Source organism: Scomber japonicus, chromosome 2 (assembly GCF_027409825.1).
Source record: "Scomber japonicus isolate fScoJap1 chromosome 2, fScoJap1.pri, whole genome shotgun sequence".
NCBI lineage: Eukaryota > Metazoa > Chordata > Actinopteri > Scombriformes > Scombridae > Scomber > Scomber japonicus.
Genome location: NC_070579.1, coordinates 25,756,317 through 25,783,855, shown reverse-complemented (window position 1 = coordinate 25,783,855; position 27,539 = coordinate 25,756,317). Strand labels below are relative to the sequence as shown.

Genomic DNA, 27,539 nt, shown 5'->3' with positions numbered 1-27,539 from the left:
TCCCTCTAATGCGCATTCTGTCACTGTTTATTTGAGGTGTTGATTCAGAAGGCTGATTGAAACTGTTGTTGTATTTCATGCTCAAACATTTTTTCTTTTTTCATTAAATGATACATACACTTACTGCACACACACTGGCACACCGGTAGGGTCCATTAGTTGATTTTCAAAGTGAATCAGCAATATTTTAAGGAAAAGCTGGCTCCATTGTCTGAGATGTGAGGATTTTCTACTTTTCTAAACTTAATATGTTTGGATTTTGGACTGTTGCTGGGACAAAACAAGCTGCCACTTTATAGACAAAATGACAAATTCATTAATAAAGAAAGCAATTGACAGATTTATGGTGAATATAATTATTAGTTGCAGGCTTACTTATTATACCACAGTATCTCTCCTGTGAAACAGTAATGTTGAGATTTTCACCAAGGCAAACATTATAGAAACGATGGCATTAGTTATTGGCAACATAACTTCTTGTGGAAGAAATATAGTCGCTTAAAATAGAGTCCAAGTTTTCCTGGAACCAGTGCTGAGCAGCCATTAGAGAAACTGCTTCATCACGAAAGCACTTTACCATCAATTTTAGCATTCAGCTGCATTGGCAGCAGTGAGGTTGAATCGATGTCTTACCAGAAATGGTCAAAAAGTGAGTCAACATGCAATCACCCAGCAGGCATTAGGCAGGCTGTTTTACTGTGGTAGCTCTCCTTTAAACATCTCTGCTTGTATTTGACCTTCGTGGTCAGTTTTCAAACCTAGGAGCAGGACTTCATGGCATTTTTTGATATTTTTAAGGTATTAAAATGTCTGGATTAACCGAAATGACATATTTATCTTATTTATTAAAAAAAATATCTTTCTTTAGATTTATCATATATGATCAGCCAATTAAACTTTACGCTCAACACAAACTTTAATTACTGGTGTGACACATTTGGCCTTTTTCATGAAAGACATATCACAGGAGAAGAAGCACAGGTGTAAATAGTCGAGTTAATGATAATCTATGAAGCTGCTTTTGTTTCAGGTGTTCATGCTATTGTTCATTTTGGCTCACTGTCATGTTGTCATGGCTTACTGGAACATTTGAATATAAAATGAAGACATAATTAATGTTGTTAGTAGCACCTCTGCTTTAGTTACTATGAGATGGTAAAATGTCCACTGTGAAAAATTAGACCTAGTGAAAGGATGTTTTTAGTCCTGAGTCAGATTGCTGTGGACTGAACAGCATGAAACTGTTTGGCTAGATGAACATTAAACTCTGTCTCTTCTCTACAGGTGGCCTTGTGTGTTCTGCGTCTGGTTTCCAGCAGAAATGTCACAGAGGAGTGGGCAGGAGGACCCGGAGCGGTACCTCTTTGTGGACCGCGCCGTGGTCTACAACCCGGCTGCACAAGCTGACTGGACTGCCAAGAGGCTAGTATGGGTCCCGTCAGAACGCCACGGCTTCGAGGGTGCTAGTATTCGTGAGGAGCGTGGAGATGAGGTGGTGGTGGAGCTGGCAGAAAATGGGAAGAAGGCGGTGGTCAACAAGGATGATATCCAGAAGATGAACCCACCTAAATTCAGCAAGGTAGAGGACATGGCCGAGCTTACCTGCCTGAACGAGGCCTCAGTGCTTCACAACCTCAAAGACCGCTACTACTCTGGCCTCATCTACGTGAGTATTTTTCATTTATAAGAAACACTACTAACAATTAGTAATCCTCTTATTTATTTTAGGTTAATTTCCCTTGAGCCAAAGGTGCGGCTCCAGTCACAGCTGCAAAATAGGAGATTAATGCTTTGCTCAACAAATGCTGCTCAGAGTTTTCCTACCACTGTTCTTCATGTTAAGCTACCTAGTTCCAGCAATTTAGGGTTGTGAGACGTTCAAAGACAGATCAATTGAATGTTAAAAGTTTGATGCCTGAGATATCCTGACTTTTACTCCTAAGTATTAGCAAAGCTTCCATCATGCAGCGGCATCTTTCATTAAGCGCTCCACATCTTTCTAACCTCAGTTGTTAATGTACAGCAGGCCGTCTGTCTCAAACTAAAGTCAAGCTTTGTTAAGTTGACTTTGTCAGACTTAATGAAGCTCCTCCACAGCTACAGAAGATGTTATTCAACTTTTCTCTGAGGCTGAATAGCACTCCTTGTTCCTATGAGACAACCTAAATATTTCTTCTGACCAAATGATTTAAAAATCAATTAACCTTTTGGTTGGGAAACTCAGCGTTCCTCAGTGAGATTATTTTGTCTCAGTACAGTCCGGTGGTTGTTTGAAGCTGAGCTGCTGTAGTTCCAACTGCAGAATGACCATACTGTGTGTTCTCATCCTCAGAAGTTTGTGCTCCCAAGTTGGACTTACCATGTCCGAACTAGCAAGTATACAAACCCGAACTTGGCGTACTTAGTATTGAGATAGGCCCTATGATTGTTTTTGTGTGTGTAAGCGCTAATGTGACGTAGTGTAGCGCTTATGCCCATGCCACCGCACATTTTGCAAATTTGAAAACGCCTAACAATTAAAATGACATATATTCCAAGCTGCATTAACATAATAATTTAATTTGTAATAATAAGTTTCTCGATTGTCCCAGACTCCGTATTTTTGTGTCTCAGGATATCCTTAATGTCAAGTGCTGACAGTATATATGTAGTATGATTATCAAACAAATCTGACACATCCTAGTTATAACCTCTACAAATATTATTTATAGCATTTCAACTCTTCTCTTCAAAAGACTCAAAACGTATTTCCTTCCATGAATAAGCCATCACGTCCTACATAAGCTGCCGATTTCCCCTGTGATTATGACCCACTTAGTGACATGCATTCCTGGAATAGCCCAGACACAGAGCTAGTGGGCCACCTGAGACCCAAAGAGGAGGCCGGGGCCAAGAGGTTCACACTAAGAGGCCCAGTCGCAAAGACAAAACCTAGCTTGGCTAAAGCAGATTTTACCTGTGAGAAGAATGATTTGTTCCTTTTCCTTTCTTATTGCCCCATAATGTACTTGTTGTAAATAATTAGCATATAAATAGAGCACCTTTCCACTCATGAGTTTGACATTAAACAACAATTAATATCCTACATGTACATGTTATTTTCTAGATGTAGGGTTTATGTGTAAGTTGCTGAAGTAATGTGGGGCTGTAAGGGAGCTGCAGTTGTCGTCCTCTGCTGTTCTCATGAGATTACTCTTGTGGTTTACTGCCTTAATTACTCAGTCAGATGGAGGATTGGAGACGGGAGTGATAAGGTCGTAACATTTGACGGGTTTACGAGAACACTACTTTATGTTTCTTTATGTTGAAGAGGCATGATTACATCAGTGTCATCTTCCGCTAAATGAACTGCAAAACCGCCTGATCATAAGTTACAAACAAACGCTCATACACTAACTTGCAATGATTTGTGAGGTTTGGTGGTAGACTCTCATCAGGCAAATAGTTTGTGACAATGAGAAGCCATCTTAAATAGCGAGTGGCTGTGAGCCTGCAACCAATTACATTCACCATGTGCAACAGGAAGGCATGAATAGATAACTATAAAATAAGACCCTAAAGGCTAAACTGCATTCACAAAATGATCCATTCCCAATACTGCAGATTACAGTTATGGATGAACCTGTAGACTTATACACGGCATGTGAAAAAACAGCATCAATAATTGTTGCGGATCAGCTTTTTCTTAATCGACTAATCAATTAATGGACTAATTGTTCAGAGACTATGAGTGATTAACAGATTAACTTATATTACAAAGAACTCTAAAAGGTTTCTGACCTTTTTTAGTGTTTTATGCCTTGTTGGGGAAAAGCTCTTCCTGTTGATGTCAGCATGGTGGGGGATGCTGGGACCATGGGAGGTGTGGCACTGTGAGCTCTGCCATGTGACTCCATGCCAAAGGCTGCTTGGATGTGAACTATGATCAGAAGTTGTCTCTCACAGTATTAAATCAATGACGGCAAAATACAGCCCAAAAATAAAGAAAATCTTTGTATTATTGAGTATTTTTTTAGCAGGCCTAAGTGGAAAAAGAAATGACCCCAGTTCTGTCTCTCAGCTAAAGGAGGCCAGTGCTGAGTCACACTGTCATCAAGCCGCCTTAACAGAGTTCTTTGTGCTCCCTGATAAGAAACATCTGGCTGCTCAAATAACTGAAATTCTTCTTTACAGTTTTGCTGTCAGACAACTGATGTCTAATTAACAGAGACGCCATGTCAGCTCTTCTCTGGCCTTGCAGATCCACTGTGCATGCTTTGTCTTTTTTTTTTTCTTTCTTTGCTATTAAATTACCATTGTTTTGATTTCTCCTCAAAGCCACAGAGTCCTCAAGTGTGCAGCTAATGAAGAAGGAGTTTTAAGAGGTTTTAGCTGCATCATGTGTGTGTGTGTAGAGCTGTGTCGGTCAGCTGCTTCCGTGTTACTGACTCTGCATGTTTTCCCCAGTCCTGCTTTGGAGGATTGTGTGACCTTTAAGTCAATATCACATACAGTAGCTCTGCCCTTTTCAGTGACTTTCCTCCACACAGCAGGAAGTGGATGTGAAGGTGATAAACATACTTCAAAGTTAAAGTTAAAAGGATTAAGAAAGCATTCCCAGACATGCTCTTAACATGTCTGAGTCAGTGAAATTTTGATGGATGTATCACCTCTTTGCTGTCTTTGCTGATTCAAAGTGGCTGAGCAATTATGTTTCAACCCAGTGGCTGAGGAGAAAGGAGGACCGGATATAGTAACGATGGTGCTGTGATGTATTATTGAATGCAGGCCACTATATGCACATCCTTTGTTGCAGTGGTGGTGCGCCCTGAAGAGGATGGGAGGATGAAACTCCAGGCTGAGAGCTTTGTGTGGATTCTTGTATATCTTCATCGACAGGCTGTTTCTCTGTTCATTAAGCCGGCCTCACACTGGGGAACGAGTCTCTTTATTCACAACTGAAATGTGTACTTTTTTTTTTCCTCTAAAATGTCTGATTCAGCCATTATGAGGCTTGATTTCTAATTTTGTCCGCATGTTTATACTGTTACAGGGCTTTCATATCAAAAAAGAACAAGTTGGACATTGCACATTTCTCATGGCGAGAGTGGGTGTACTTTCCCCAGGCAGCTGTGCAAGCTATAGCGGTGTTGATTTTCAGCCAGGTTTCGCGGCCAAAGTTCCACTAAATTGAACTCCCGACTCTAAAGATGCTGACTGTCACATGGGAATCTTTTCATTGTCAGAAGACAGTAGTGATGCCGACAACAACTTCCCTGTAGAGAAGAATGATGGAAAAGTAAATTTTGTGCCTCTCTGAACTCCTTGAGTTATATAACACTCCCACTGGGACATGTGATTATTTATGTTTCGATGTAGTTGCTTTGTAGGAAATGTTGCAGGTTTTCATTCTGCACAAACTATTCGCTCAATTGCTCATTTTGAAACTGCTTTTATGTGTTTTCTGAGCAGGAGTTGTTTGTCTTTGCTTTACTGATGCTGCACAGCCACAGCACCAGAAATCATATGGTAATTACAACTCATTCAGCTCTTGCCGTGATTGTAATTCCTTTGCCAGACGGCTGGGAGATTTTGGTAAAACCCCAACTCAGTGACTCAAGCATCCCATTTTCAATATTATATTTCTCTGTCTACACAAAAAAAGGGTTCTGCAGCTAGATGAAGGCTTCAGAAGTCGTCTTTTCCTTTTTTTAATCCTGTCATGTGCCTTGTTACATGTACCCGGGTAGCATCCCCTTCTCTCTGCTGTCACAGCAGTCTGAATTTAGGTTAGCTCCCTCTCATACGCAGTCAAAAGCACACAGTGATGACAGGTTTGTCATTTTAATCAAGTGCTGTTGAGTGAGATTAAGAGCACCTCAAGATTTAGAGCAAATGTAAAACTACGAAGAGCTTCTCTGTCTGTCTGGGCACTACTGGAAATAATTTGGATGTAATGTGTAAGGCTGCTTTAGTAGTCCACAAAGAAACATATGAGTTTTTTTAGGGTTTAAAAGACACAGTAAAGCCCTTGTTAGCCCAGTTATGTCTGAATGAAGCACGCTGCTTCATGCAATAGCAGGAACCCCCGAAAATGTCTCCCCTTTTCTCACTGAGAGAGAGAGAGAGAGAGAGAGAGAGAGAGAGAGAGAGAGAGAGGGAGAGAGAGCGAGAGAGGCCCTGTTGCTAAGCACTGCTTGGTTCACACACATTTATTTGGACATTTCCGGAGGGCTGGGAACCCTTTCAACTGTGTCAGAGTTCTCCTCTGTGGACCATAGTTTCTCTAGGTAGTGGACTCAGAGCTGTGACTAGCAGAACTTCTTCTACCAGCCTACAATTATGAAATATTAATGCACAGCAATCAGCAGATATTTAGTGTTTTGTGTTTGTTCCTTTTGTTGTTTTGTTTGTTTCTTCCACAACACGCTTTCTGGCTGGGGTCCTGTTATGCCTGCTTGTGTTGGCACCCAACTCCTTTGCCCTCAGAGCACCACTAATCCCCCAAGTGCCCCCCCTGGGATCCACCATCAAGGATAGCCAGCTGAGTCATTCCTCTCCCCAATGCCAGTGGGCCATACTGGGTCAGTAGCGCTGATCTGTCTGCCTGGCGCTGTGCCCACCGTAGGGGGTCTGGGAAGTGGATATTATGGTGGGTTAGGGTTTGCAGGATGTATTGGTAACAGCCCCACAATACATCCTGCAAACTGTTTATAGTCAGTGTCACTTAGCAAGGTGTGAGTGTTGGCCCACGTACAGAACAAAGTTAGAACTCATTTGGCAAATACTGCTGAGTAGTCCAGACTAACAAATCTCTGTGTGGGCAGGTTGTGGCGCAGAGCGGTGTCTAAAGCATCTGTGCACATTCAAGAGGTGGAGGGGGGTAGTTGGTGGCCATCTGGTGATCTTACCGCCCCCACCTTCCACACATATGTAGACTGTAGCACATCCCTAAGATATATAATGTTCTCGATTTTCAGTTATAAGTGACACAGAAATCAAAATTTTGTCTGTTCATTGATTTTTTTAAAATTAGAATTAAGCCAATGTTTTTATGTATCATTTACTTGATTGTGAGCTACAATGTTTATATGAATTCAGTCTTGTCATGGCTTCATTTAGACATGTGGTGATAATGATATTAGATTATTTCACAGCCCTGTTGCAGTAACATCACAATGTGAATTTTATGGTCCACAGTACAGACTGCAAATATCTGTGTTGTGTATGTGTGAATATGTGGTGTGACTCTCCGGCCAGATGACAGTTGTGATGTGTTTTTCAGAGGACACGCACACACACACACACACACACACACACACATACACACACACAAATCCACACCGCTTCCCCAGCATGCAATAGTCATGTCGCTATTGTTTGTTCCAGCTCAGTAACAGGGTTAGCAGGCTCTGGGCCCCCTGCAGCCTGCACTGGCTGCCACAGACAACATGATTAGAAGAATGTGTATCCCAACCAAGCAGATAGATTAGAGAGGTGAAAATGAAGGTAAGGATGGAGCAAAAAGGAGTGGAAAGCAGACAGAAAGGTGACACCACAGTAACAGAAGATACTGCGGTAAGAGAGGATGCCCGTTTTCTTGGCAGATTATTCAAGACTTTTGATCCCAATCATTGATATGCTATTCAAAAAGCCCTAATCCGGCAGTATCTACTGTATGTACTTCATGCACTCTTGAGTTAATGGAGAGCTCCAGCAGCAGCAGACATGTCAGGGATTAACACTATCCTGGCCTGTCCGTCTGCATGTCTGCCTGCATTATACATACTGTAGTGGATTAAAATCTCCACCTACTGAGTCCGATTTATGTCATCCATCAGTCAAAGAAGACTTGGTGGAAATGTGTAAGAAAAGGACATGTAGAATAGACAAATATGAGGAGGATAAGTACATGGAGGAAGAATCTTTAAGAAAATTGTCCTGCAGTCTTGCACGGTTCTTTGGCATGATCTGTGATTTCATGATCTGCCAAAAAAAAAGTATTTTTAGCAAACAAGAAAACTAAGTATTAAGCTATTATTAAGTAGGGCCCAGATGAACTGTCCTAGCTGATAAAACTGTAAATTGCATTTTCTCTCTACAGTAAGCGTTGTCAGGGTGCAATAAAATCCACACTCAGCACTTTCCTCTTAATTCCTTGTACCTCATCTTGTTCCTTTGACAGGACATTAAAGGAATAGTATGAATCTTTTGGAGTGGGGTTGTAGAAGGTATTTATCCGCAGTCACTGTATCACCTTCAATAGATATACCACTGTGGTCAGGGCCTGTGGTGGAACATATTTTGTGTACACTATATTTAGAATATTGTCACCGCTTTACCTTGCTGTCAAACAACCCTTTTCTTTGGCACTAGATTTTCTCAGCTGTAAAACTTCTGTATTACTACGCACGCTGCAATTAATTACTCTGTGACAGCACTTTCTGACCCAAACAGCTGGTCTGCGACGTAATACATTGTCCAGCATGCTGACCCCCATCTACTCAAGGTATGACCATAGATAAGTACCTCAAACAACCCCACTTAAAAACATGCAAACTATCCTTTTTTAAAATGATCTCTTTTGTGCTTATTCATTGTCCATTAAGTCCATATTAAAATGCTCTAAATATTAACTGACATAATGGAGACATTTTGGTTGCTCTGTGATGAATTAACAGTCAATCATTCTCATCGGCCATGTTTTCTCTTTACAGACATACTCTGGTCTCTTCTGTGTGGTCATAAATCCCTACAAAAACCTGCCCATCTACTCAGAGAACATCATTGAGATGTACAGGGGCAAAAAGAGGCATGAAATGCCCCCTCACATCTACGCTATCTCAGAGTCTGCATACAGATGCATGCTACAAGGTAAGTCTGAGTGTCACTGCTGTGTGTGGGAGGTTCTTCTCTACCTCAGTCCACTCTATTTACAGGAGAAGTAAAGTATGAAAAACAAATAAATACTTTTTAATGTTTTTTTAGGTGTGAAATACTTCAAACAATCACACCTCAAAGTCTATTTAACTTAACTGTTGTGGAGCTGTCAATCATACTTTAATTAGACCTGCAACTAATGATTAGTTTCATTATCGACCATTTGATGTGTAAAATATTAAAATATGTTGAAAAAATTGCATTCACAATTTCTTAGAGGCAATGGTGACATCTTAAGTTTATTGGTTGTGTCCTACTAACACTAACCAAAAGATAAAGATTATTTTTATTTTTATTTGTATTTTATTTACTCTAAAATATGACAAAGAGAAGCAGAAAATCCTCAAGTTTAAGAAGCTGGAACCAGAAATATTTTGGATTCTTTTGCTGGAAAAATGACTAAAACAAAAAAAATGTTCTGTCAATCAACTAATCAATTCATCAGCTAATTGTTGCAGCTCTATTATAGATCACAGCAGACTGAATTAGCCTGTACAGGACCCATAGGATCCATATGTGCGCACATCAGCACTGTTATAACTTAAAGTACCTTAGAGTTGTTTCAGATAAGTTTATTTATGTTCTTCGAGTCATGTACAATTGGCAGGTTTGGTGACTATCCCCCAAGAAATCTGTGTATTTTAACATCATTTTGGACCATTATCATCACAATGTACATAAAAAAACAACACAGGCTGGTGGTTTTTACAGTACACTCAGACATTTGCAAGAATAAAAGTTAAACAATTAAACTCACTGATGGTAATTTATAATTCAAAACAGGATTTGAATTGATTGATATTGCAAGTATATAGCGAAGCACCTTTTGAGCAGTCCAATCCAGTTGCAGCATAAAAATATCAAATATATAAACTCAAAAAAAAAATCTAAAATGTCAAAATGAATAATATTTCTGACATCCAAATACTGAGTTAAGTTTAGAAAGAATGACAGACATCAGTCACTATCAGTTGTCCATCGTGTCCTCTGTCCTCCCTCTGCTACGGCTGGGATTCACTGCCTGCAGGTAGCACTGGTACAGAGAGGATGTCACAGCCAGTAGCTAAGGTTACCAGAGTTTGACTAGTTTGAAGCAATGCGGCAAACTAAGATAAACAGCTAGACTACATACAGACAAATTTGGTTTTAGCTCGTTCATAACAATTCGGTATTGGCGTAAGAAGCACAATGTGGCTGTGTAAAGCATACTGGTGATGGACGGGTAACTATGGGCATAACATTTGAAAGAAAATCACTTTTCCACATGTTTATGCTTGTTTGACAGGTGTTTTGATAAAATAACTCTTTCCAGTTACTTATTCATGTTGCATCTTTTGGACTAAAAGTGACCCTTTTAACCTCGACACAGTTTCAGCTGTGGCATCCAGTCTGTCCAGCTGTAGCTTTTCTGTTACAGTTTTCATTTATTTAGAAACATAAAACCTTGTAAGATAAGACAGTTCAGGCTGAATGATGTCTTCAAAGATCCTTGCCTGGTAGTTGGCAAGTTTCCCAGCTCTATGAGCAGTGACTGACTGGGATCAGACCAGCGAGAACAGAGAGGGTGACCCCATTGTGCTTGACAATAGGTCCTTTGTGTGATTGGAGGGCCGACCAGTGGGGGTGGTGACAAACTGGACAGTCCTGTCAGTCCTTTCAGGCGTTACTTTCACCATGTTGGTAAACAGAAGGAAGTTTCGGTAGCTTAATAATACCTTTTTCCTCTTGAAACAAAAACATGTTAACATGAACTATAATTTGTGGCAATTGCAGGATTTTTATAATGCCTTCCTTTTTAACTACAAATGTTTTTTTCCACTTGAGTCTCTTGTTGTTCTTTCTAAACTTTGAGTAAGAGATGCTTGTTTTGATGTTAATTGAAAGGTTTTACCCCTGATGATGTACAAACACAGGGACAATCTGCAGTAGCCCAGAAGTAGCTGTTGTGGATCATCTAGTCCAGCTAGTTTCTTGCTGTTAACTCCTCCCTCCTCTTCACACCCTCTGTCCTCCACACACTGCTTTTCTACATGGATGAACATGGACGCATGGGGGCAGGGTTTGGCAGCCTGTCAATTAGTGATACTTTGATTCCAACATATTTTTGTATTATTTTACATCAATGAAGCAATGGTCTCTCTTTTTTTTATGCACTTTTGCCTTTATTAGACAGTTAGTATAAAAGCGGGTAGGCGGACCTTAGCCAGAATCGACCTCTTGATGTTTTAGTTATACACCTCGTCCACACCAGCTACGCCTTAAGGCCTGATTTGTAATTTTTAATGCTTTGCTATTCCAACCTATTTCCAGTTGTGGCCATACCAGAATTAACAGTGTTGTGGTTGAAAAAGAGGTTTGTAGGTTGGAGATTAGTGGATGCCAGCTGCTGATCAGCTGTGGCCTTGAGCATTTCAACAACCTGATTAATATTAGTGAATATCCAGCTGTATAGATGAGCATTGAAGTCTCTGGAAATCAGAACACATTGGCAGATATCATCCAATTTTTCAGGTGTCCTTGTTAGGAGCGGGCAACATAGAAACCCTGAAAAATGTATCATAGTATTTGTTGTTTTATTCTGCAATATAGCAATGTGCAATATTGTAATTAAAACGTACATAATACAGCATCTTAACAGGCTGTGGCAAAATAGTTTTTAGGCCAGTTTGCAAATGTACTCAGCTATTGCTAATTAACATCGATTAGCTAATAGCTTAATGTTAATGCTAGCAAAACAGCAAAAAAAAGAAACTCCTTGCTGATGTCTGGTGAAACACCTCTGTTATGTCAAATATTGGTTAGCGACCAACAGAGTCTTTTTCTGCATCATTGCCTAGAATTGTCTCAAATGGTTGACAAACTTACTCTCTTGTAATATGCTGTATCATATTACCCAACCATAGTTATTTCAGATTGATTCATTAAACTTGAGTGATTAATATCAGACCTTTCACACCTCGTGTTTAAACTTAGCAGCGTGAGTTGCCAACTGAACAAGAAAGAACGCTTGAGACAAATAATTTATTGCCTTTTTAATTTACGACCTTTGAAGCTGAGCAGATTGTCAAATCATATTTATGGCTGAAGGGTGTCTGAACCTCGCAGGGATCCGTTAATTACCTCAGCATTGCTGTGAAGCCCGTCAGTGCTCAGATGGGAGGTTAAATGAGGTGTTACCTAACAAAGACTGGATGTGTAAGCAGACCAGTAGAACCTACTGCACATCTGTCATTGATTAGTGTTTCAGATACTTTACATAATTGCACCCACTGTTCCACTGATGCGAACTCGGAGGTGTACAAGAAGCTGATTTTTATCATATCTGGATTTATGTTGTAAAGAAATTCTGCTGAATAAAAACATGTGTTCAGGGACCAGCCACGTCAACAGTCATGATGGATTCCAAGAGTGGACATGCATCAACAGCCCTGGAGGTGTCCCAAGGTGGAGTTGTGAAACAGGGGGTCTTTGTTCGACTAAAAATGGAGAAAGACCCCCTTCTTGAGTCTCTCCCTGGTGTTTAATCAGGGCGTTAGGTCAAGTCCAGCTAGATCCATCTTGGCTAAGTGAGGTTTTTCCCAAAGCACAACTCTTTGATTTGTCTCCTTGAGGTCCATTTTATCAACAATGAACAAAGCGCTCCTCATCTCGCAGGTCAGCAGCATTACTGATATTAATAGAGATTAAATGAACTGTTTAAAGAATGTAAAGTATGCTCCATAAAGTGAACTCTACACTGTAACCTATACTGTCAAGAATGTGTGATAAAATGGACTTGGGAATGTTTATAATGGCAGAGCACGCACACACTCAGCAAACGCAGGCCCACCTGGCACCAATCAGGTCTATAGCAAACAGTAATGGCTTTAATGGCCTTTTGAACCGAGACTTGATGCCTGGTTCTTTCAACCTCATGCCTCCTCCTGGGTACACCAGAGCACACAAAGTACACAGGAAAAGTTTTGGTAATCGTTTGAAAAAGATGCAGCTAAGAACTGTGGATGAGAGAGAGAGAGTCACGATCACTGAAACTATTGTTCTTTCTCTCCCAAACATTTCTTTTTTTTCTCTACTCCAAAAACAACTGGAACAGATGTGGTGGTGGTGGTGGTGGACAGTGACTGAAGCCACTCCTGTTTCCTCTGCAGTAAAGCTCAATAATGCTAGCATTTTTGTCCCAAATGGTACTAGCACAGCCTGACTTATAAATATCACTGCTATTCCTTAAATTATTATGTTAAAAAATTCCTCTGTATCCACATCTAACATCTACATCTGCTGTTCATATTAAGGAACTCCTTGGAGAACACAGAGCTAATACTCACCTTGCTGACAAATAGACCGGCATACAGCACTTCTTTGAAATTGTTCTTGAAGGTTTTTTATACATTTTAACCACAAATGAATTATGTAACCCAAGAAAATGTAACATGAGGTACACTCATCATTATAAAGTAGGGCGGAATTTAGCAATTATTTTCATTGCTGAGAGGTCTGCAGATTTCTCTATTAATAATCGATTCACCTTTTTTCAAGGGCAATTTGCTGTATTTTCGACCAATTTTATTGTCCAATTTCCCAAATTGACCTTTTGAAACAGCTTTGTTTTGTCTGAAAAGGGTTAGGGTTAGGAAGTCTGGAGCAGATTACTTTGCTAAACCAGCCGTCTCTATAGCAGCAGTTGCCTTGTTCTCAAAAATGTTTTATAGAAGCACAATCAACATTTCCAACACTGACAGATTATGAAAAGAAGTAACCCACTGTTTGCTGTATAGACTATGCAGGGGTCTCCATGGCTCCAGTTAGGCCAGAAAAGAACAACCTTTATTTAATATTAAAACCTCTTGTACTATATAACCCTCAGTATGTTGTCGATCCTCTGATTTTCCATCTTCTCACCTCCAGTCACATCTGTTTGGCTGCCACACTACCTGTCACCACTGATTTATTTTGCGTATCATGTAAATATTAAGCACAAAATTCCTAAATGATTTTCTAGACCAGTTTCTTCGCTTCAGTTTGCGTAAATACCTTGAATAGAATAGAAATACCGTTGACAGTATTTCTCATATACAGTTAATCTCCCTGTCAGATTTCATGACACTTTGGTTCTCAGTAATGCTTGTCACAGGAAACCAAATACCCTGGATCCTCATTCAGTTTGTTTTCATCAAGTCTTTGGCTGAAGCATTGGCTCCAGTTCTGCCCTCACCAGAGGCTTTAACCATTATAGCCCTAAAATTCAAGGTTTAAAATGATTGACTGCTTTAACTTGAAACTTTATTGACAGACACCTCTGTGTCAAGTGATCCAATCCATTTTGAGCAATAGTAAATGTTTTTATTCGTTTATTTGAAAAAGTATTGGTTCATGCCACTAAAAACATAACTATAGCTCTCTTTTAATTGACTGTAAAGCCCTTTTGACACCCTGTCATAAGCATAACTGCTCTGAGGTACTAAACTAATAAACAGTCACAAGTCCCCTCTGCTTTATAGGATAGTTTTTCCATCCCAGAAATACGGATGAACACGTCAAAATAGCAATGATAAAGATTAACATTTTGTTATAGTTTAGATTCATGCCAACACTCCTGCTCCATCCAAGAATGCCCTGAAACAAATCCCATAATTGCCACATGGCATACTCACCAACTACTTCATTTTAGCTGGAAAATCAAATATGTGGTAGTCCAGGCATGGTTATTATGCAGTTCTTGAAGTGCTTTTTTGTGTCTGGATGCATGGCTAGATTTGCAGGATTGCGTTCATTCTGGGCTTATTCATTTCAAAATGTACAGTACAGGGTTCGAATTAGTCCTGATGTATCTGTAGTTATAGTGACTCTATCAAGACAACATTGAAGAACTGTGGGATTTGTAGAACAGACGAATTTGGGGGGTGGTGGGTTAAAGGTTAGAGAAGCTGAATTGTGAACAAAAGGTTCATGTTTAGTGTCCAGGCTGATCCAGGCATTTAGCACCTTAAATTATAATGTCAGGTATATACACAGGTGTATTATTAGAGTTCAGACGTTGTTCTTATATGATATTGGCAGTATGAGCTTGAATGCTAGAAATAAGTTTGGTATCTGCATTAGTCCAGAGTGCATGGCTGTTAAGGCTTTTACACACAGGATGTGTCTGGGCCGTGTCTCTCAGACGACCATCTAGTCTGATGGAGCAGATGCACTTCTACAGCTGTCTACACAAACTGTTCATACTTTCATACGTTTGTGCAACTTGAAACCTATTTTTATGTCTTTTGCTTTTTTTTGTTTTGTTTGCTGGTGTAAATAAAGTGGTTGTGATTTGAGCTCTGGGCACACAGTACTGCGCCTGAACGCATCCTGTGGAGACACTGACGTAGGACTGATGCTGCTGCTGATGTGCTGCTTTCACTGTGCGGCCTGTGTGGACTCACTGTTACTTTTAAAGCCACAACACACGCACACAGGTGTCTTTAATTATGTTGCCTGGGTGTGTACCACCTTCACCTTCTGTTACACCTGTTACACCATGTAATTATGGTGTATAATTGATGTGTTTTTAAAAAATACGTTCTGCATGCATTCTGTCATACACCATAGACGGTCCTCTTTTTTTTATGTGATGAGGTGTATGACCCACAGTCATATAATTGATGTTTAACCAACATTTGTTATATGCTTGACAAAAAAGTACTATGGACAGCTGAAGAGGAAATGAGATGTGAGATTTTCATTTTACAGCTAAGTGGATGCTCCTTACTGTAATAACTTGTATAACTGCTAGTTGATGATCTGGGTAATGGATTGATATACCATCTGTACCCGAGCACACATCATCAGTGCTGTTATATCCCTTGTCTTCACAGTCAGCATAGAGACAGCAGTACTTCCTCCTGATAATTAGACAGCATCCTAGTACTCATGGATTCGTCTTCATTACCCTCCACATTCTGCGTTTTACATTACAGTGGTTTTGTAGAGGCTTTTGTCCTGCCATGACACTTTACTATCAGCTTGATCGGCATGCAGGACTGCTTTCTGAGGTGAGTGTTTGCACTTCATTGCCACTCCTAAATACAGGCATTAGCCATCATTGGCGGACACTGACCCAGGCCCAGAGTGCCACAGCCTCACAATGAGCTCACTGTCGTGTGCTGAGATCAGCTCTCCTTCTTCCCCCGACGACTCCTCTTCTCGCCTTACAGAGAGAGATGCCACATGCAGAGCTGCTGTGTTCACGTCAAAGTCGCAAGACATCCTCAAATTTTTCACTCTCAGTAGTTAGACTTTCTCTGACTACTTTAATCGACATCTGTTTAGCAATATTCTTTTAATCTGTATATTTGAAATACTTTCTTCAGTCCAGTTTCTATACCATATTACCATTGTATTTTATGATCTTTATGAACTGTTTTTTGCCCTTTAATTCAAGTATGTAAAATGATTTTTCAATTGTGTCCAGCTCCACTTTAACTAATAATATTTTATGTCTTTGGGGAATCTCTACTGCCCGAGACATAATGGAGTCATGTGAAGCTGGCAAGAGCATTACCAATCATGCGAAACCCACAAAACAGTCCTTATGACCATCAAGTAATGTTACAGAAATAACTGCGCCTGTTTGAGTACTTCTCATCTGCACAGACCCAGAGTCTCTCTCTCTGCTAGTAATCAGCGTTCTACAGTCTGGAGAGGTTGTTAACATTGAGGCATGTTGGTGAATGGAAGTGCAGAGACTCACAATGACTGGATCATATCTGTTTACTGTGTCTGCAGTCGGATGATAAAGGACACACAAGCTTTCTGAGCGCTGCTGTGTTTGTGTCTGATTCAGATAGGGATGTGACTAAAGAGAGATGTGATAGAGGTGCAAGAGGCTAATGGTGGGGGAGGCTGGGGTTGTGTTTGCATATGTGCTGTCATGTATGCTGTCAACGGGATAGCTTGAAAGAAATCCTGAAGGATTGGACTAGCTTTAGTGTATTTGTGTGTGTGTGTGTCTGTGCTTGCATGCATGTGTGTGAAGCCAGTCGACATTGTCACAGCACTTAACTTCAGGAAGTTCCTGGTTAGAGCCAGGAAACACAGGTTGTCCCTGATGAGCCGTCCAGCTGTGTCCTCAGTCAGATAACCGTCTATCATTTTAGCCCGAAAGGAACACAGTCAGCAGCACTGCAGTCCAGGAAACCTTCACCTCTGGCAGTGTGATCCAGTCTGGGATGCAGCATGTACGCCATGTGTTGAACTGTTCACAGCATGACTGAGAGATGTCTGTCTTAACCTTTATGGCTCGTGACAACTAATCACAGGTTAAAACTTTTAATTGTGAGTAGTTCACCAAAGAGCTTTTGAATGCTTAAATTTTAGCACTTTGGGAGGCTTTAAGAGACTTGAAGTGCCCAGTATCTGAATTATTATTTTTGTTAGTCTTCTTGCGACCCCTTTAGAGCTGCAACAGTTATGCAATAGTCATATAATCATTTAATAATATTAAAAATGACAATCATTTTCATCATCATTGTTCTTCCTCTGTACGAAATGATGAGACTAAACATGCTGAACTAAGGTGGTACAGTCACAGTCACCTCCAGTACTGTGATGTTATTCATGCACATCTTGTTAACTTGTCGCAGAATCTTATTTAATGTAGAGAAAGTTTCATAGTCTTCATCAACAGAGAAGTAATATGTTTTCTGTGTTGCATCTTCCACAAAGTAAATTTGCAAGATGATACTGAATTAAGTTTAGAAAAAAATAAACAAAACAAAAAACAACAACTTTGTTAGGGCTGCACTTAGCTTGTTTATTCAAACCACTGCATTTAAAATCAGAAGATGTGACTTTCCCAGTGTAACTGATGACTCACCCCTCTGTAGTCAATCTACTAATGCACCAGCTTGCCAATCATTAGTAACTCCTTCAATTATCTATCATGCAGACTTTGCAATACAATCACAGTATTAATGACCTGTGAGCTCAGGCCTCTTGATGGATAGCCATTTATTCATCAAGCAGAGATACAGCATCCTGTTAGCAATGATAAAACAGGGTAGATGCATAGTTATGCTCCTGCAGGCAAGAGTATTTCCACTTGCAGAAGCAAGTATAATGTAATTGCATTTTGTAGTTTTAGGTATATCCCCATGTTGTCGTGGCATCATTACCCATGGTAAAAAATAAGGTCTTGCTTAAATTCAAATATCTAAATCTGTAATATACAATTGGAGGCATTATTTGGGCACTCAGAAATCTTCAAGTGCATAGTAGACGGACCATTTTGTTTTTAATAACTAAAACTCACAGTTGCAGCTCTTGGAGCCAAATTTGTAGCTCTGAATGAACAATTCAGCATTACGTTTGTTGAGTAAGTATTGAGTCAGCAGAGTCTGATGACTTTGATCTAATCTTCGGACTACTTGCTGCGCAGCCAGCCTTGTGACTGGACAGGAGGCCATGCTCTCGTGGGGGGCATTGATGGGAAGATGTATGTTTTTCCCATGACATCATCACCATTATTTTCCATTATAGGGCCTCTAAATGACTCAGATTCGCCTCACTTGAAGCTCACAAGACACACCAGACTAGAATACCCTGGAGACACATTTAAATGTCATGTCTAATTGCCACATGACCACAGTGGCAATTGCCCTCAGCACAACTCACATTCAAATATTCAGACAGACTTGAATCAGTATTTGTGTTGCGAGTGATTGATGACATATTCAGTCAGACACATTTTTGTCAATTGGCTGCCTTCATTATAATAGTCTGTATCCAGTACAGCATGTCCCAAAAGCCCCAGTTAGTCTTCATTAATATCACTGAAATCTGGTCGCTAGTTCAGCCATAAAATACATCCTCCAGGACTTTCTGTGCAGGTTGGTCCACAGGAGACAATTTAGAAATGTGCACTGTTGGTCCAAATATGTGTAATGGAAGAAAAGAAGAGCTTGGCCATGACTGCTGTTGCCTTTTGTCATATTTGTTTCGATGAGCTTAGCATCAAAAACACATTATTAAGCAGTTTGAAGTTTAACACAAAATGAACTTTACAACATACAAACCAAATCACAGCTAATGAGTGAGATAAATCAAGTAGCTAGAACGATTAGTCGACTAATTGACCATAAGAAAAGTAATTAGCGACAATTACAATAATTGGTTTATTTTTTTAATCATTTTAAAATAAAAATATCACTGGTTCCTGCTTTTAAAATGTTTAATATTTGCTTCTTCTGTAATAATAACTCAATTATCTTTGGGATTTGGATTGCTCGTCAAACAAGAAAATGGACTCTGAGAAATTATTATGGACATGTATTACAACATTTAGTTAACTATGAATCAATTAATTGAAAAAAAATCATATATAATTATTCATATTCATTTGATAACGAAAATAATCATAAGTTGCAGCCTTAAAATCCAGCACCACATCATTTAAAATCTTTACATTTCATACTGAATAAAGCTGCTATCATAAAGGAAGTACACTTGAATAAACCCACTAGCTCCAATTAATGTTAGCATATAGGAGATTCTGATATTATGTTAAACTTTTAAAAAACGTATTTTTGATTAATAAAATAAATGGTATATATTGGTGGCAGACACTGCTAACTAAATTGCTAAATGAATGTTTAAGTTGCAATTAAAGCACTGGCATTATGTATGTTCATGTAAGTTTTCACTCAGAATATGAAGCTTTACACAACCTGAAAAAGCTCACAGATATTTTCAACTATATCTTATCCATAGTTAACATTTACATGTGTAAATGAAGGTTCCTTCATGGCCAATTTTTCTTAAATCATAATCTGCACCAGACGTCATAAAATCAGGAATAACTAGTCCTAGTATCACAATGATACTCAGCATTTCTCTATTTACCAATGTAAAGCTGACATTATACCCACCTTATCTCAGCTGCACAGTGATTTGGTTTCAGTGCTTCATTCACATTACATTTCAGGAAATACCTGTGGTGAAATCCTCTAAAGCTGGAGCTTACTGAGTGACATTTCCAGATTAAAGTTTTTTTATTTTCCAGATTTAAAAAAAGAAAAAGAAAAAATGTCAGGCTGCAGAAAATGTGATATTTAAAACATCTGACAGCTCATATCCACACCCTAAGGTTAACTTTGACCTTTAAATCCACAATCTGCTGATACAATGTTACTTTTGGTCCAACATTTTGGTGACATTGTCAATCAAACTGCACCAAAGCTGAGTAGAGACTGAATCAAAGACGGGGTGCTGATGCTGACTTTTTTTTCTCCTCCTCTTCCCCCCTTCTTTCCCTCTCTTGTTGTCTACCTCAGATCGGGAAGATCAATCCATTCTCTGCACGTGAGTATACAGACTTTGCTCTCTGCTGCATGACACAACCTACACTTTCTCTGCTTTACTCAAACTGTTATTTCAGCACACTGAAGTTATTATTGATAAAATTATTTCAGAGTTAAAGTGAGCCCCCTGGACTAAATTAATAGCATATGGTTCATGGTTCATTCATTACCCTCACGCATGTCTCCTTGCAATTAACATCACACCCTTTTTTTTATTGTTGTTGTCTGATTTAAATGAAATTGAAAGTGACAATAATGAATTTGTTCGTAATTACAAAAGGTCATGTGCAGTGTCAGAGGACCAGATGCCCTGAGACCGTGTCAGTTATTTTCAACTCCAGTATCTCTGTGACACTGACCAGACTGTCACTACTTGAGAGAAAAGTGAGAAATGTGGGTCTGAGAATCGCCTGACATTTCTGTTACGCAGCCCTCTGGCGACATTTCAGTGACAAGTGTGTACAGATGACAGGAATGTAGACCAAGAAAATGCCACAGAGGTATCAAGACATAAACCATGACACATGCCTGTTCTACACGCAGAGGGAGCAGTTAGGCGTTTTACATACATAAAGTCAAAATTACTGTCACAAAAGGACTGTCTTTAATACAATAAACTACCACAAACAATTTATTGTAGGGCTGTCAAAGAAATTTGAACTAATAGGTAAATTGAATTTATTCAAACTTAACTCATGTTACCTAATCTAAAATAATGCTGTATATTTAAATCGTTGCTCTTTTTATTTATGGTCTTTCTATTGCCTCATGTAAGGGACAAGATAACAAGCAGTTTCTGACTTGTTGTCACGGTAACGGTACTGTAAGGCGATTGCATTTTACAAAGTCAGCAAATAGCCTTACCTTTATGGTGTTAAATCCAAAATGCTTCCACACATGCCTGCAGAGTATTAATTCATAAAAGCTGACTAGTTTATTTCATTATACATTAATAAAGAGTCTATTTAAGATGTAAGACATGGCCTGCTGAATTTACAGTATGCTCTGTGAATTTTGAGCATGAACATTTTCAAAACCTTTTCACATATCTGTATATTCTGAATAGGAACAGCTTGTTAAAGATAAAAAACTACATTTTTTAAAAATGTTTGTCTCTGGGAAAGCAAAAAATAGGACCCACTGACAATGACAGTAGAGAAAATGTGGAAGCAAATTTCTACATTTTTGATATTTGGATAAACTGACCACATATGGGAATCTAAATGGTTACTATCTTGACTGAAATAAATGTTAAAACAAAACTCTGGCTCTGATATACAGCAACTTTTTACAAAATACAAAACGTAGAGGCTCCACAAAACATGATTGAGTCAGCACTTGCTGTTCATTTGGCTTGTCTTCTGTAAAGGGGGAGCTGAGGAATCTAACACCCAGCAGTTCAAGGTCAGCAACAGACACATTGACGCAATCCCTCCATGATTATCCTTCACACTTCACAGTGGCAAACAAGACTGACAGCACTTACACACACACCGCTTTCCTGGTCTTCACTTTGAGCCACATCACGCGCTCTCATCCTGAAAGGAAAACAATATTTTGTGCATACTTGGTGCATGCAAATTTGCACTTACTGTAAAACCTCAGGCATGCTCTAAATCTAAACGGCTCCCCAAAAGTTTTTGCATGGGTTTGAAGACTTGAGAAGATTTTGTCCCCTTTTTTTCCTTTAATCCATGGTCACTGAATGAGAGACCAGTTAAAAAGCAAGTCCACATGACCACAACCACAACCACAGGTGCTGAACCGTGCAGACCCTGACCAAAAATTTTGCAGAGAAAGACACACGATCAGATGTGTACAAGTGATTTGATTCAACAGGCATGTCAGTCTTTACAAGCCTGAGAGAGTAACTTCAACCCACCACTTCAACCGTCCACTCAGCGGTGAAGCGGAGATCAACTTGACTTGACTGAATTTTTACATTTAGCTTGTAGGGTAGATGTAGAAGGACTCATTCTGAACAGTTAAAGTATTTCCATGCCCTCTTTTGAGCAAGACTGTTTGTGTGTACTTCTTTTGTCTCACAGAGGTGAGTCTGGAGCTGGCAAGACGGAAAACACAAAAAAGGTCATTCAGTACCTGGCACACGTTGCCTCCTCCCACAAAGGAAGAAAAGACCACAATATTCCTGTGAGTATTACCAGAATCTGAACACTCCCTCCTTCCTCATTACATACTTCAGGCTGCTGTAACCCATAACCTGAACAAACCCATACAAATGTGTTGCCATGAATTGACATACTAAACTTAATATTGGATTTTAATTGAATGATTAATATATGTCATCATGTATTTGTCAGACCATACAACCAGGTCACTATTTTAAGTATATTAGGATTAAATCTACTATCAATAGCTCTGTAACTGTAGTCCTGATCACTACAAATGACATAGGATAGCCACACGTTTATAAGATATATATGGATAATTACACTTAGATTAATGTACCTACCCTTTGTGCACCAGATGTGTGCACACACCATCTAACAATTTGCATTTGTTTATCTGTAACAAACAGCCAGAATCTCCTAAACCAGTGAAACTACAGGCAAGTCTTTATGCTTTCTTACACACCATGTTCATATGCATGCTACACTGACATTTTCCTCTCAAACAAACTTCCTCTATAGACTGGACTCATTAAATGTTTCATAATAGCCTACCAAGAGTTCAACACTGAATGCACTGTATCAATTGAAATGTATTTTAAAGACTGACATGTAAACACTGCAAACAGCATATTTAGCATTTACTTTGTCCCTCTCTCTGTCAGACACAAAATGCAATTGTAAGTAACTTTTCAAACTAGCATGCATCTCTGTTTATTGTGGGGGGGGGTTCAGTCAGTGACCTATAATCACGAGCATGCTGTTTTTATTTGTTGTGGTAGCACCTCAGCTGTCATCTTGTGCTGTATGAAATGTAGCAATTTTCTGCCTGAAAAGTAAAAAAAAAAAAATGCTTATTATAATTTAAGGTATATATGTTATTTCTGTTTAGAGCTGGTGACCACACCTTCATTTAAAGTTTAAAGCATTCAGAAGTTAATGTTTAGAAGGTTTTACTGCAAAACTCAAGTGATTGTCAGTCCTGGTCATCAGGACCCAGAGCCCTGCAGGTAGTCCTTGTAGTCATCTGACCAGTGACTGAACTACAGTATACCTAAGACACAGGGTACAAACAACCTGTTTATCTAGAACACCAACAGTAATCTGTGTGTTGAGGGCCAGGATTACAGACCACTGAGGTATTATAATAACACCTGTTGCTAATGCCATTCATAGACTGCTTAGACGCTAATGCATAGTATGAAATATGTTTAGCTTCAGCTACAGGTTCACTTGTTTCCATGACATTATTATTTATATTTTACATAATAACAATTGAATCTCCCCATGTCCTACAGAGTGGACCCCTGTTTTATGTGAGTAGTATGTAGTTTCTCACCTCTTTCACCTTACTTACAATATAAAAGGGGTGCTTTACCCACTCTGTTGCCATTTACTATTTTTCCACAAAATGTATTTATTAACCCTTTATTGTTAACTGATGTTGGGCAGTTGATGGTTTCTATCCATCTTAATCCAGCTGCTGTAGTTTTGCTTTAATGTTTTGTATTGCATGCTGTGTATTTTCTGTCCTCACGCTGACAATAAGAGCTGCTTCTTTTAAACGTCCTAACACTTACATTTCTTGCAATTAGAAATTCAATCACTGCATTAATCCTCATTTAATAAACTATTGGACTACTAAGATAATGATTTGCCTCTGTAATGAAGCAGGTTATTGACATTATATCTACTGACTAATTCTGTATGTTCCACTCAGTCTAACTTATAAGAATCATCAGAGTTTACACTTTAGTTCCCTTATGGCCTCAGAAGAGACGAATGTGAGAGATGTGTGTCCAAATCCACAACACATTCTGACTGAATATGAACAATTTGAGGAAAATATCTAATTGTCTTTGTCTATACGATGAAAAACAAAACAGATTTGCATCAAGCATAGGCATATATCTGTCTTGTTGTCACATGATTTGAATCAGATCAAATAATACTGAAGTTTTTAATTTCTGTTGTTGATCAGCCAGTCATTGAAAAATTACACTTCATACTAGTCAACAAAGCCCAACTTAACTCACATTAATAAGACATTAAATTAGTGGAAATGACTCAGCAATAATCAAATATAATCATGACATTTAAACGTGTTATATTTATTGATAACAACTGCATTGTTGACTACAGAAGTTATGAGGACAAACTGCTGGTAAGTTACAGCTGACAACATTTTGATCTTGCATTGATGACTCCAAATGATACTGTTCACAGCTGTGTACTACTCTGTACTATAAGCTAACATTAGTTTCACAGACTGACTGGACAAACTTCTACAGGCTCACGGCACAGAATACTGGAGGTCTGATTTCAGAGTGTTCACTGTGAAACGCCACTTTAAAGTTTAACTGTAACAACACTGTTTAGCTTAGATTCATGCAAATAAATGATTGCCGTGATTTTCAAACCAGTTCATCATAATCACTCGACCTAGTGGCGAAGGGAGAACCTCTTAAGTTGGAGTCAGTCTGTTGGCCCAGATGACTTTTTCACATCAGCTTGTTCCCGTCCACATTTAAGTACTTTGTGCCACTTCCAAGTAGCTTGGCTTTTTCTTGCTGGTGAAAAGAGCGACTTGTAATATTTGTGTGGCCTTGTGGCCTCTGGAGCAGATGTTTAGCAGCGAGTACACATCTATGACCGACCTCCATCTCAGAAGATTTAATGGAACACTTTTGACTGATCCTCTTTTATTTCTCTCAATCTGTCGTAAGGCCTGCTGCCCTTCCTGACAAACAGCTCCTGATAAGAGACACACTAGTTGCTGCGGGCTGTAAATGTTTCCTCTGAAGGCAGAGACGTGAAGAAAATGAAATAATTAGTTAGGGGGGAAAGGACAAGGATTTTCTTTTGGCCTCAAAAGGATGGGGTTTATTTGTAGTGTGGACAGATGCTTGTATGTGGCCACAGCTACACAACAATTGGCCATCTCAAGTGGAAGAGCCACTTATGATGGCTCTCCGATGTCTGACACACTCACTTGCAACAGGAATGTGGGTCAACTTGTAACAATGCTAAATTGGACCCCCGCTGGTGTTTGTAATCTGCTTTTTGTTTTTGTGTGCATAAAGCAGACCACACATATGAGTAGAGGTTTCCAATTAACAATTTCAGCTACCAACTTGCACCACAGGACTGTGTTTATATAGCAACAAAGACTTTTGGTTTGAATCCTCTGCACTCTGCGGGCTGTGGCACTGCTCTGATAGTTGGAACAGGTCCAAGTATTATCCAGTTCAGCCCTCTTTCATCCCAGCTGCACAAAAACTCAATTAAAAGCAGCCCATCATGTTCTCTAGCCAAAGATCACATTACATATCTCACATCCTGAGTGAGACATGTGGAAAATGGCCCCCTCAGACCTTCAGTGTGCATGGTTATTTTTGACGAATTGGGAAAATATTTCACTCGGCCACAAGAAGAGAAATAAGGTTGCAGAAGGAGCTGTTTTTTTTCTCACAGACATTTTGGATTCTCTGGTTATGACAAAGTCCACAATGTGGCTTACATGGATACATACAGTAATGAGCCACCTGTCTAAACAGCTGCATAAGTCACGCATTTATTTATTGAGCCTCTTAAAGTGTCCAGTCTGACAAAAGGTTTATAAAACAAGCTTAGAGTCTGTTGTTTATTGTGGTCAGATGAATCCTAAGAGGACGGAGTCACTGTCCGACTTCTCTGTCCTTCTCCAAAAAAGATGATTCTACTTTCACCAGCTGGAGTAGTCTGTTCTTCTCCCATTTGGCTTTGAATCTAATGTCCCATAAAAAAAATCTCATTTACTGGTTTTAATCAGTGCGGTCAATTCACTTCAGCTTTTTTGACATCATTCACAACACCAGAAACCTGTTGAATGTGTTGTCCACCACCATCCACAAAGCATAAAGTTGTTACAATATTTATGACCAAGCACCTTCAATGTTGTCATGATGATTAAAGGATTAATTTACTTGAGTCATATTAGTCTAAATATTTCCATACGCTGCCTTGATCGTTGTGCCTGAGTCTTTTTTAAATTATATGTTCAATTTTAGCAAAGTCAGATTATGTTTAACCTAGTGTGGAGTTTTTAGTCTTCGTCTGCATGAATACCAGATTGAAATGATTTTTAAAACAATTGAATATGGACAATTAGTGTTTGTTCAATGGCAAATAATAACTCCTCTTCCTACTTAGTTTTTTTTGTTGCACGAGTATCACAATTGTGATCATCATCTCTCTGACTTTGTGTCTTCAGTGTATGTACACAGGGATAAAATACGTGGGCTCAGTTCTTCAAGTGTCTGCTGTCTTTGTCTGCATGTTCTTCAGTGTTTCTCCGTGTGTTTCAGTTGCCAGTGAAAATGAATGCCTCACAATTAATTTTCTACTATTTTTCTTTGTTCTTGACTTTCATGTGGTGATGAAGGACTGCTGTAACATCCCTCTTTTTTTCAGGGTGAACTGGAGCGTCAGCTTTTACAAGCGAACCCCATCCTTGAATCTTTTGGGAATGCTAAGACAGTGAAAAATGACAACTCGTCACGTTTTGTAAGTATTGAAAAATGAAATGGTGAGGGTGAGCAGCAGTCTTAATGTGCGTCTCAAAATGTGAATAGATCAGCTTTAGGTCACATGCTAGCATCTTCACGACTGGAGTTCATTTTATAGAATAGGCAGAGGTATTATCCTACTTTTCCTGTAAGAAATGACTCAGACCATATAGTCTGAGTAAGGCGCCTGCTAGTCATTAATGAAGCCTTTGATATACTGGAGCCTTTCAGACCAGAGGCAGCTCCACTCAGCAGACCTCTTAATAGTGTCATAAGGACATGCGGGACGTGAATAAAGTCTTGGCTTAAGCATTAATGTGGCAAATGTATTTTTCAAATTTAAGAGAAATTCTTCTGTAATTACTGACTTACTGTGCTGCCTTGTAAAATGCTGACCAGAATTTTTTTTTCTCAGCATTAGCCTTGGCCTACTTAGATGATACAAATAGCCAAAATATCTTCTTAGTTAAAGTCTGGTGGATCACATCCTGCTGGAGAGGAAATCTTGTTTACAGTTTTTACTTCTTTGTCTCAAAACCAGACCTGTATTTTATGGCTTAGGACATGCTTTCATAGAAATGCTTAACATTCATTGATGACTGTATTGG

At 39.2% G+C, this 27,539-nt stretch overlaps 1 protein-coding gene across 5 annotated transcripts in view; it reads left to right on the top strand.

Moving 5' to 3' along the window:
* The first annotated feature begins 1,321 nt into the window (after nt 1-1,321).
* The window catches only part of myh10 (myosin, heavy chain 10, non-muscle), a 50,066-nt gene continuing 23,848 nt past the window's right edge, over nt 1,322-27,539 (top strand). For 2 of the 5 annotated variants that reach the window (XM_053325097.1, XM_053325089.1), the window contains exons 1-6: nt 1,322-1,666; nt 8,697-8,853; nt 20,229-20,256; nt 22,304-22,406; nt 22,795-22,824; nt 26,837-26,929. In XM_053325097.1, coding sequence (XP_053181072.1) covers nt 1,322-1,666; nt 8,697-8,853; nt 20,229-20,256; nt 22,304-22,406; nt 22,795-22,824; nt 26,837-26,929 — 756 coding nt within the window. Of the gene's footprint in view, nt 1,667-8,696; nt 8,854-20,228; nt 20,257-22,303; nt 22,407-22,794; nt 22,825-23,049; nt 23,065-23,682; nt 23,701-26,836; nt 26,930-27,539 lie in introns of all 5 variants that reach the window. The other 3 variants (XM_053325109.1, XM_053325104.1, XM_053325117.1) reach the window with 3 other exon arrangements.